The 12,800-nt window shown below is 41.9% G+C and overlaps 1 protein-coding gene across 1 annotated transcript in view; it reads right to left on the bottom strand.

Annotated features, from left to right (window-relative positions):
* AGPAT5 (1-acylglycerol-3-phosphate O-acyltransferase 5) overlaps positions 1-12,800 on the bottom strand; it is a 75,789-nt gene that overhangs the window by 26,593 nt on the left and 36,396 nt on the right. Inside the window, exons 4-5 of the mRNA XM_075861943.1 lie at positions 6,887-6,976; positions 2,583-2,673 (exon numbers count right to left, since the gene is read on the bottom strand). Coding sequence (XP_075718058.1) covers positions 2,583-2,673; positions 6,887-6,976 — 181 coding nt within the window. The remainder of the gene's footprint in view (positions 1-2,582; positions 2,674-6,886; positions 6,977-12,800) is intronic.

Here is a 12,800-nt window from a genome sequence, read left to right as displayed (position 1 = left end):
ACCCCTTAAGGATGCAGCCTATTTTTAGGACAGAACAATTTAATTTTTTTCATCTCCTCATTCCAAAATCCAAACCTTTTTTTAAAAAAAAATCATCGACATAGCCTTATAAAAGCTAGTTTCTTGCAGGACAAGTTCTATTCTAAAATCGCACCATTTTTGGGTACATATAATATATGAAGCCCTTTCCAACATGCGCCATACAGTTACGGTGCTATTACGAAGTAACTTTGCTGTAGCAGCTGGGATCAGAGCTAGCTGCCAGAGCCTTATAGGCTGCCTGACAGCGCAAAACTGTCACAAGGTTGTTGCAGCAAGGTGTCAGCTGTATATTACTGCTGACATCAGCTGCTGATGGCGTGGACTCGAGCGGATATAAGTAAATGTACAGAACAGTGCGTTTAGGCCCATCCACCCATTACTTTTTAGTACTAGGTAGTAGCAAAATAGCTTTAATCCATTGTGGCATGGATTCAACAAGGTGTCGGGGCCATTTCTTTGAGATTCTAGCCTAGGTTGACTCGATCGCATCATGCAGTTGCTGCAGGCTTGTCAATTGTGCATTAACTGTAAATGAAGATCTAGTGACTATGCAGACCACTGGAGTACACGGTGCTCACTATTGTGTTTATGTAACCAGCTGGAGAGCAGATTAAGCTCTGTTATCCTGCTGGAGATATGTAGCTTTTAGAGGATGGGTGGACCATAGCCATAAAGGGAAGTACATGGTACGTTGAAGCTTTGGATTTATCGGATTTATGGCACATTTTGATAGTACCATTTGCATAGTGCAGCAGAAATCAAGATTAGTTATACTGGTCGTTCTCAATGAATTACAATATCAAAAAGTTAATTTCAGTAATCCAATTCAAAAAGTGAAACTCATATTATATAGATTTATTACACACCGAGTGATCTATTTCCAGCATTTGTTTCTTTTAATGTTGATTATTATGGCTAACAAATAATGAAAACCAAACATTTAGTGTCTCAGAAAATTTGAATATTATAGAAGCCCAATTTCAAAAATTATTTTTAATACCGAAATTAGGTCTACTGAAAAGTATGTACAGTATATGCCCTCAATACTTGGTCGGGGATCCTTTTGCATGAACTACTGCATCAATGCGGCGTGGCATGGAGGCGATGAGCCCGTGGCAGTGCTGAGGTGTTATGGAAGCCCAGGTTGCTTTGATAGCGGCCTTCAGCTCGTCTGCATTGTTGGGTCTGGTGTCTCATCTTCCTCTTGACAATACCCCATAAATTCTCTATTGAGTTTAGGTCAGGTGAGTTTGCTGGCCAATCAAGCACAGTGATACTGCGGTTATTAAATTAGGTATTGGTAGTTTTGGCAGTGTGGGCAGGTGCCAAGTCCTGCTCGAAAATAAAATCAGCGTCTCCATAAAGCTGGTCAGCAGAGGGAAGCAGGAAGTCCTCGAAAATTTCCTGCTAGACGGCTGCGCTGACTCTGGACTGGATATAACACAGTGGACCAACACCAGCAGATGACATGGCTCCCCAAACCATCACTGACTGTGGAAACTTCACACTGGACCGCAAGCAACTTGGATTGACCCCTCTCCACTCTTCCTCCAGACTCTGGGACCGAGATTTCCAAATAAATGCAAAATTTACTTTCATCTGAAAATAGGAGACCAGTCCTTTTTCTTCTTAGCCCAGGTAAGACGCTTCTGATGTTGTCTCTGGGTCATGAGTGGCTTAACACAGGGAATGCAATAGTTGTAGCCCATGTCCTGGATATGTTTGTGTGTGGTGGCTCTTGAAGCACTGACTCCAACCAGTCCACTCCTTGTGAATCTCCCCCAGATTCTTGAATGGCCTTTTCTTGACCATATTGTCAAGGCTGCGGTTATCCCTGTTGCTTGTGCACCTTTTTCTACCACATTTTTTTATTCCTCTCCATTAATATGCTTGGATACAGCACTCTGTGAACAGACAGCTTCTTTAGCAATGTCATTTTGTGGCTTACCCTCCTTGTGGAGGGTGTCAATGACTGTCTTCTGGAAAACTGTCAAGTCAGCAGTCTTCCCCCATGATTGTGTAGCTACTGAACCAGACTGTTGGACCATTTAAAGGCTAAGGAAACCTTTTCAGGTATTTTGTGTTGATTTGCTGATTAAAGTGTGACACCATGAGTCTACAATCTTCAACTCTTACCAAATAGTCTAATTTCCTGAGAGACCAAATTTCGGGGTTTTCATTAACTGTTAGCCGTAATCATCAACATTAAAAGAAAAAAAATGCTGGCAATAGATCACTCTGTGTAATGAATTTATATAATATAGGAGTTTCATTTTTTGAATTAAGTTACTGAAATAAACTAACTTTTTGATGATATTCTAATTCATTTAGAATGACTAGTATAAGACCGTAGCAATTTGCCTCTGCTACCAACAACTGCAGTGTGTGTACCTTATGGAATATCATGTAAGGAAATGTCTGAAAACGTCATGCGGGATTCATGTATGCAATTCCTGACCCTCTCTAGGTGTTTTTAAATATTTAGTAGTAGCGGACGTTAGAAGCTGAATTTATCTTCTTGTGGCATTTTGTAATTTTACCTTCTTTCGTAGCAAAAGCTTGACTATCAGTGATAACCTTCGGTAGATCAGGATTGTACCGTGTTCCTTCTGGGAAAATCACAAGGTACATCTGTAAAACACGAAATAAAAGTAATCAGCATTTTCTGTTTTTGTGCTTTACAACTTCATTGCCAGAATGGTAGTTAGTGTATCAAATACAATTCTGTGTTTCCACATTAATGGATAGGAATAGATCAGTATTCAGACTTCTGAAGATACATCTAGTCTAGCACAGTGCAAGGCAGTGTTCCTTTGAACAACGGATAGGCATCACCAAGGTACATGGGCAGAAAAGTACAGCAACAGGGTTGTTAATAGGATACATACACCGTTCAGCCATAATGACAGGTGCCTGTCAAGGGGTGGGATATATTACGCAAAAAGTGAAAAGTCCGATCTAGAAGTTGATGTGCTGGAAGCAGGAGAAATGGGCAAGTATAAGGGATCTGAGGGACTTTGACTAGGGCCAAATTGTGATGGCTTGACGTCAAAACAGCAGGTCTTGTGTGGTGTTCTTGATATGCATTGGTGATTACCTACCAAATGTGGTTAAAGGAAAGGCAACCAGGGTCATGGGCACCCAAAGTTTATTGATGTGCATGGGGAGCAATGGTTAGCCCATCTATTCCAATCCCACAAAAGAGCTACTGTAGCGCCAATTGCTGAAAAAGTTACTGCTGGCTATGATAGAAAGGTGTCAGGACACAGTGCATCGCAGCTTGCTGCGTTTGACTACTTAATGACCGGGCCTGGAAAGACCTTAATGACTAGCTACATTTTTCTGTTTTTGCCTCTTCGCCTTTCAGCAGAGATTCTCGCCATTGTTTTTCTTGTTTATTTTTCATCCCGTTCACGTTTCACGCTAAATAACCTGTTAAATTAGTCAGGTTATTACGGTGGTGTACAAACCGAATATGTGTAGGTATTTTGTTTTTTTGTAATGTGGGGGCAATAAAATATATTTTATGCAAAATAATGACTTTTTTTGTTGGGACTTTATTTATTTGTAACTTTTTTTTAAAATCCCATTAAGGGATAACTTTTTTTTTTTTTTACTTATAATGTATTAGCAATACTCCTGTATGCTAATACATTACACTGTGTCACTAACAGCAGGCACACTGAACAGACAGCCCTGGGGTCCTTTCTAGGTCCCCAGGGCTGACTTCAGAGGGATTCTCCGGTGTTTGATTGCATCACCGGAATCCCGGTGATACGATCAAAGAGGAGAATTCCCTTTGATCATGCCGCAGTCACGGACCGAGGCGATCAAAGGGTTAAACAGTTGGGGTCCAAATGTTTTCTGACCCCAGCTATGTTCAGGAGGCTTCTCTAGGACCAGGAGCAGTAAGTTACAGCCCCTGCTTAGAGGATGAGCGCTCACACGTCGTTGTAGACTGGGGTCATGCACTGCCTGACATCAAAAGACGGTGGGCGGTCGGGAAGGAGTTGAACGGATGCCTAATAGTGGCAGCAGACACCCATAGGATATAATAGTATCTGTTTCATGAATACATAATGGATAGATCATGAACCTTTACATGAAACTGATACCATTATAGCCTGGGGGCACCTGGCGCATATGTCAAAGTTAGGAAAACATGATGTGAATGTGGCTTTATAGGCCTAAAAGGATCTGCCAACGTCTTGGCGCTAGATACAACAGGACACCTTCAGAAATCTTGTGGAGTCCATGCCTCGACAGGTCAGAGCTGTTTTGGTGGCACAATGGGGACTTACACAATATTAGGCAGGTGGTTTTAACGTTATGCCTGAACAATGTATAGTATGGATATATGGATACACAAGCAAAAAAAAAAAAAAAAAAAAAAGTGTGGAAACAATGCCTTCCTGTAGATCATAAAATCAAAAGGGACAAAATGGTTACACAGAATAAGCAAAAATTAATTTAATCAATTTTATGTATGTGGATAACTTTGAGTTAGCATAACAAAACGAGCATACCTGCAGACCAATGAAAACACGTTCTGATGTAACGAAGAGTTAGAACAACCTCAGCTCCGTTACATCTGTACTTTTCTTATCACTTAGTCCCCAACAACCTTGGATGTCAGGAAAAAACATTTAAGAACCATGAGAACTTAAAAATAATGTTTTTTCTTAAATCCGAGTAACAAATTGCTTCCCGCTGAATTTACAATTCTAAAATGACAATACACCTGTATTATAAAACAAGAGGCCTAATGATGTGGAGTACTAACACAGTGCACCAAGACACAGCTTCTTGGCAGATTTCCTGATGGAAATAGACTTATCCCAGAATAATCCTTGGAGAATGCCAGGTCTTTTCATCTAAGGATTCATTTGTCTGCAACGGTTTGTTTAATTTTGAGAAATAGGCCTCATATATACAAGTCTTATGAATATAATACCAGCTTAGAAACACTTAATCTAAGTCCAATTACATTTCACTTGGCATAGACAAGAGTAGCTAAACTAACAGTAGGCTCTCACCCAGCATTTTCTGAGAAATATTAACTCAACAGTTCATATATAAGCTAGGTAAGGTTGTGTTTTCACTCCACAGGCTACATGCGGTACCAAGATGGAGGTTTTCGAAGGAAGAATTTCTAGAGCCACTTCTTTAACGTGTGCATTCAATTATATGTGTAGAAGAAAAAAAATTATACTTTAGGTGGAATAGAGCTTTATAAAACAGTTAAAACAATGCCCAAATTCTTTGTTTTACTTACTCCTGGACAGAGTTCAAGCTTATCATTATCTTCCCTCCTTAGGGTATGTGCACACACACTAATTACGTCCGTAATTGACGGACGTATTTCGGCCGCAAGTACCGGACCGAACACAGTGCAGGGAGCCGGGCTCCTAGCATCATACTTCTGTACGATGCTAGGAGTCCCTGCCTCGCTGCAGGACAACTGTCCCGTACTGAAAACATGTTTTCAGTATGGGACAGTTGTCCTGCAGCGAGGCAGGGACTCCTAGCATCGTATATAACTATGATGCTAGGAGCCCGGCTCCCTGCACTGTGTTCGGTCCGGTACTTGCGGCCGAAATACGTCCGTCAATTACGGACGTAATTAGTGTGTGTGCACATACCCTTACATGTTCACTCAGCGGAGGCTGCTTCTGCTGATGGTTGGGCAATACCTGGTTCTGATGTCTACTAAGGGAACAGTGCCCAAAGCAGTTTTCAAGCTGCCAAGTATCTTCTCGTGAACTTGTTTAGCCAATCACGTAATAGAAGTACCACCCTTCAACGTAGAACCATAACCAGCGTCTGTAAGGTTACAAATTCCCCTAGACAAAGAGCATATGCCTCACAAGTAGCATGTGCATCCACATAAGGAAACACGGAAGAACGAGGGAGAAAACTTCCACGCCAATGTATAAAAAAATGGGAACAGAATAGGCTGCAAGTCCTAGGTCGGATGCGAGGTGTATTTTTATGCAGCATATCCGACCTGTCAGAACATGGCCTTAGGGAGTTAATAAAGTGAAAATACATGGAGTATGAAATGGAAATGGCCTACAAATCTGTGCAAAATCTTCAAGTGTTAAGTTCTATGCACATCATGTTTTTTGGTCTGCGTTTAACGTATACGTCAGGAAAAAGCTTCTGGGGAAAAAAGGCGAGGTCCTGGGGGCCACCATGTGTGTCGTTAACCGGAGTCCCCGGTTGCTTTGAAAGCAGCCAGTCTTTGGCTTCTTTCTCGGCACGGGAAGCTATGTCCCTAGAGTTTCCCTGGGGTGGCCCCATTGAAGTAACTGGCAAGTTATGTCACTGGGGCAACCCTAGGGAAGCTTGAGTGACGTAGCTTCCCCGGGCCAAGATAGCAGCTGGGGACTCCGACTGCTAAAGTGTTGGGCTGCCGTGCGGGACTAAATGATCCATGTCTGCAAACACTTGCATATCTTTACATACATCGTCTGCCACAATTTGATGTGGACTAGTAACGTTCATAAACCACTCGGCACACACAAGGAACCTTATTATTTCTAGGAAAAACAAAGGATCTGACAAGTTAAATTCCAACCTGATGGATTATTGCTTTACCAAACATTGCACATTCCCCATAGGTGTTGCTTTCTCACTCAAACCCACCAAAATGGATGCAGGACTATCTTTAAGGACCCTAAATTAATGATATACCTATACGTGGCTCTAATGAAAAATCATAGTCAAGCCATAATCATATCAAGCTTCATAAGAAAAAACAGGACCAAAAGAAGGTACGTAAAACATTAAAAAATTCATCAAATTACATCAGCTGAAGGGACCAAAATACATATGAACTTACTCGAGTTTCCGCCTTCATTTGGGACTGTAGCTTGTTTTTCATTTTCATCTCATTAAACTTGGCACTCCTCTTGACATAAATTCCACCATGCTGCCGAAAACAGTTAAGGATCACTGCATTAATATTGTCAAATGGAAACATAAAACACACGATCTCATTCAATCAGGTTTTTCCAGAATAATGAATCTTGACTTCTCATAAATTAGCTTTTATTCTTACCTAAAAAAAAAAAAAAAAAGGAGCACTAGCCAGGTAGACTATGTGCCTAAAAATTTTGGACCTAACTTTTTGGGTTGTGTTCTATTGACGTCTATGGAAAAAATTTTGTAGCAAGGGATAGCAAACAAAAACGAAACTATTTAGCCCCTAGAGTGATGTAACTGGCTCTAAAAGAGATATTCCAGCGAGAAACCTTTACACATAATCAGTGGTGGAACTACCACCATAGCAGCTATAGAGACTTGTAAGCAGCAACAGGGGGTCGGCCTGGCACAGAATATCCTGTGCTAGTAAGCATCAGGCTGTTCTCAGGAGGAAGACGAAGTACGGTGCACGGCAGCAGTGCTCGGGCCGCAAGAGGGTGAAGTGTAGAACGCCATCTTGTTGAGGGAAGGCGGCAGCAGAAGTGACACTAGTCTGAAGCACTGCACTAGCACACATCAGACCGTGTAACCATCAGTCATTCACAACAGTGAGCACTTAGCACCATTTACAGTCATTTCAAGGGAGTAGGGGGAAGTGTTGTTTGGCACCTTAGGCCTGCCCTTTAGTATTACATGTACAGTATATATATTTCTACGTATGCAGGATACAGTGGGAGAGAGCACACTCATGCATAGCGTAATTGCTCCTTATAGGATTGAATACCCCCTTAGCCTCTGCCATTTAATGTGTATATATTTCTTTATATGCAGAATGCAGCGCATGTGTAGGAGAGGGGCAGGGCATACATGCATTACATTAAAGTGTAACTAAACTTTCAGAATGACATGTCAGACGTTTTGATCGGTGGGGGTCTGAGCACTGAGACCCCCAACGATCGTTAAAACGAAGCAGCAGAAGAACTCGGGTGAGCACCGCTTGATTTCTGATCGACTTGTCTCGGAAGGCCGAGTTAATGGTGTACGGACTCAATAGAAAGTGTATGAGCCCGCAGACACCAACTGTTCTGCTTTCCGAAAAGTCGATCAGAAACTAAGCGGCTCAGCGCTCACCTGAGTGCTTGTCTTTGATTTAGTGATCGTGGAGGGGGTCTCAGTGCTCGGACCCCCACCGATCAAAACTTCCGAAATGTCACTATGACATGTCAGAAGTTTTCTGAAAGTTTAGTTACCCTTTAATATTGTATCTTACTATGTATGATACTATGTAATGTGTGCGATCCCACAAGTGCCGCAATGCCTGCTATCCCTTCCCCCCATGGTGGTGAATCCTGCACGCAGAGAAAGCAGCCGTTAATTCAGATTTCCTGAGTCTTTAATTCACCCTGACTGTCTAGGAACACGAAACAAAAACGGTAAAAAAGACCCGTCCTATTACCATCCTCAGAAATTGGCAAAATCTGCACAGACAAGCATACATGCACAGATTTTTATTTCATTTTTTATTTAGAAATCACAATAAAAAGGGAGCGATATGTAAGGGCGCTGTTATGGAAAAACAAGTTAACTGTGAGGAGAAGTTCCTACTTTACATTTCACTTCCATAACAGCACTACAGGGAAATATACCAAATTAATTTTAAGGGTGGGGGGGGGGGAATAATGGCCTGTAAAACTTTTCTTTCAAAAGGCAAAATCTTTGGAAGCCAAAATATTCAGCCTGTGATGCCTGATGAAGTTGTGAGGGATTGACCACGTGGCAGCTCAACATATCTGTTCGAAATGAGGCACATGATTTTTCAGCCCAGGAGACTGGCATATCACGGGCAGAGAGTGCTCAAAGACCATGTAGAGTAGGCTTCCCTAGTCTGCAAGCTTCACTGCATTCTTTAGTCAAGGCCTTCTTCCACTTGTTTGGACCCAGAAACTGTGGGAAGAGATTCTGATCCGGTCTCTAGGGATTTGTGACTTGAAAGTACAATGTACGGACAAAAGTATTGGGACACTTACACATTGAGTGTACAGGAGCTCTTATGACATCCAATTCTAAATCCATAGACATTAATATGGAGTTGGTCCCTCATTTGCAGCTAAAACAGCTTCCACTCTTCTGGGACAGCTTTCTACAAGATTTTAGAGTGCGTCTGTGTGAATTTTTGCCCATTCATCCAGCAGAGAACATGGGAGGGTCAGACACGGATGTTGGAGGAGAGGGCCTGGCTCGTAATCTCCATTCTAGTTAACCCCATCGAACACCTTTTGGGGTGAAGGTCAGGGATCTGTGTGGGCCAGTAAAGGGCTTCCAGACCAAACTCACCCAACCATGCCTTTATGAACCTGGCTTTGTGCACTGGGCCACAGTCATGCTGAAACAGAAAAGGGCCTTCACTAAATTGTTCCCACAAAGTTGGAAGCATACAATTGTCCAAAATGTCAAAGGGGCTTAGGCCAACAACTGAAAAACAACCCCATAGCATTATCCCTCCTCCAAACTTTACAGTTGGCACAATGAAGTAAGGCAGGTAACGTTCTCCTGGCATTTGCCAAACCAAGAGTAATCCATCAGACTGCCAGATAGAGAAGCGTGATTCTTCACTCCACAGAACACGTTTCCACTGCTCCAGAGTCCAGTGGCTTTACAATCCGAAGCTTTGCATTCTGTTTGGTAATGTAAGGCTGTCATGCAGCTGCTCTGCAATGGAAACCCATGCCATAAAGCTTCCGGCGCACAGTTTTGTGTGGATATAAATGCCAGAGGAGATTTAGAACTCTGCAGTTATTGAGTCAGTCAGCAAAGCAATATAACTCTTTCACAAATGTTTGTAAAGGCAGACTGCATGGTTGTGTTTGATTTTATACACCTGTGGCAATTGGACTAAATAAGACACCTGAATTCAATGTCCATATAGTGTATGTCACCCCAGTGCTGAACTTTCAGCTACACTGCTCCTTACTGCTGTACAATCGCCTCCATGCTGCTTCTGCTATAAAAGGTCTGCTAAAGAAAGAGATAGTGGACCAGGATCTTCTCTTTTCTGTGTGCGTTGTATGGGAGACATGATAGCAGTTAGGCTCCACCCACTAGCTCAGGGAAAACAGAGAATTAGAGATGAAAAAACTAAACTGCAAAAATATGCAACATGCAAGTCACATAATGGTCAGAAAGTGTTATTCCTTGTGTACATAAAAAGGACAACCTATTCTGATAAGTGACCTGAAAAGTTAGGTACGCTTTAAAAAAAATAAAAAATAAAAATTAATTAAAAAAAATGATCCAGTTAAGTGTTATTACGATTACAGTATGGCACCATCTAGTGTTCAAAGTGTATAGCAATGTCCAGGTGGATACCATGCTTAGTCACTTTCCCTACAGTCAGGTTTCTGCATAGTGGTCCTCTGTTCACTGCAGTGCAGCCAATAGAAATAGCTTTCAGCTTGTCAGGGAAGGAGCAGAGCCTCTGCAGTAACATGGCAGTATAACGGAGGAGACTCCATCTCAGTTAGTTAGTAATGATTGTAAAGCTGAAGTGTAAAGTAATCAGGGGCTATAATGTCCGCCACCAGAGGTGGAAGGAGACGGATTCAGCTCAGATCCCCTCCCCAAGCTGCATGGGTTAGTAGCAGCACTAAGGGAGGCACGTGGAAACAAAAGATGATGAAAGAGGTTTGTTTTTTTTATGCTAGAAACACTGGCATTTCTTTAAAAACAATTAACAGCATTTTAGAACCTGGTGCCGATGTGTCCTCGCTCGTCCAACACGATGCAGGACCTGGGGCAGGAAGTGACGTCACAGCGTGATCTCTCGAGAACACGCTGTGTGTCTGCACTGCCAGAAGCTGGGTGTTAACGAAGAGAAGTGGATGATGCCGATTCGTCAGCATCATACACTCCCATTCACAACGCCCAGCTAGTAAAAGAAGTAAAAACGCCCAGATGTACACACACAATACACGCCCACTTGGACATAACTTTAAACACGCCCAGTTGTACTTAAAACCTCATTTGCATAACTATAAAAATGCTCATAACTTGGCCAAAAATGCTCGTTTTTGAAAAAAAAAACACGTTACTCTGATCTACATTGCAGCGCCAATCTGCTGCAATAGGAGATAGGGGTCGGAAAATCTGGTGACAGAGCCTCTTTAAGTTTCACTAGGAACTGGTAGATGTTCATGCTGGGGTAATGACTCATTAAAACGTTTGCAATGGGGTCCAGTCTTTTCTAGTTTTGCTCCGTCACCTATCCACTGCATAGGTTATAAATGTTAGATCGCTGGGACCCCCATCAAATAACACAACTAGGTAATCTCGTCTCCCCACCTGCACGACAGTGGTGAGGAGCGGTTTGTATGGAGTTACTGTCGAGTATGAAGGCTGGCGCTCTACACAAACTCTATGGGAGATATGGAAACAGCAGTTTTCTTGAAGGGGTTGTCCGAGATACCATCATATTTTCAAAAACCCCTTTAATGCATGTAATTTATAAATGTAAATACATTTGTAATATACTTACATTTTCCAAAGTGGCTCCATTTCCAGATCCTGCGTGGGGAACTTGACTGGTGACGTCACTCTCTGCACTGGCTCTGCCACTTCATTGATCTTGAATTCTTTGCCGGGTATACGACACGTCACTTGTCACGTGGTGTATATCGGCTTGTTCTGTAGTAACACGCATGTGCGGCCCCTGCTGCTATCTCGAGAACAAAAGGGACCGTGAGAACAGCAGACAACATGCTGTGAAGCAGAACAAGCCGATATACACCACGTGACGTGTCGTATACACGGCAAAGAATTCAAAATCAAGAAAGCGGCACAGCCAGTGCAGAGATTGACATCACCAGTCAAGTTCCCCACGGCAGGATCTGGAAACGGGGCCACTTTGGAAAATGTAACTATATTACAAATGTATTTACATTTATAAATGACATGCATTAAAGGGGTTTTTGAAAATATGATGGTATCTCGGACAACCCCTTTAACTCCCATAGAGTCTGTATAGAGTGGCAGCGCGCACACTGGACCGTCACTCCATACAAACAGCTTCTCATCAAAGTTGTGCGGGTGGACAGTTGTACCCCCAGTAGAGATAGGTGATAAATGCTTTTAACCCCTTCCCGTCGTAAAGAACTTTTAGATTTTAATTTTCGTTTTTTCCTCCCCACCTTCCAAAAGCCATAACTTTTTTATTTTTCCGTCGATATAGTCCTATGAGGGCTTGATTTTTGCAGGATGAGTTGGTTTTTCATAGCACCATTTATTGTGCCATATAATGTGCTAGGAAACAGGGAAAAAATTATTTGTGGGGTAGAAAATAAAAAAACAGTGATTCCTCCATTGTTTTTTGCGCTTCGTTTTTACGGAATTCACTGTGCAATTAAAACAACATGTTCACTTTATTCTCCAGAGCCATACGATTAAAGAGATACCAAATATATATAGTTTTTTCTATATTTTTACAAGTAAAAGACGAAGTGTAAAAAATTTAATTAACTTTGTGTCGCCAAATTCTGAGAGCCATAACTTTTTTATTTTTCCGTCGATTAAGTGTGATGAGGGCTTATTTTTTGCCTTGACAAGCTGTAGTTTTTAATGATACCATTTTAGGGTACATGCGACGTTTTGATCACTTTTTATTCCATTTTGTGTGGGAGATGAGGCGACCAAAAAAAATAGCGATTCTGAAGTTTACATTTATTTATTTTTTACGGCGTACACCGTGCGGGCTAAATAACGATATATTGTAATAGTTCAGACTTTTACGGATGTGGCGATACCAATTATGTTTATTTATTTTTTTACTATGCTCTAGG

This window comes from Rhinoderma darwinii, chromosome 4, assembly GCF_050947455.1.
Source record: "Rhinoderma darwinii isolate aRhiDar2 chromosome 4, aRhiDar2.hap1, whole genome shotgun sequence".
NCBI lineage: Eukaryota > Metazoa > Chordata > Amphibia > Anura > Rhinodermatidae > Rhinoderma > Rhinoderma darwinii.
Note: the sequence above shows the minus strand (reverse complement) of the source record. Positions and strands in the feature narration are given on the sequence as shown.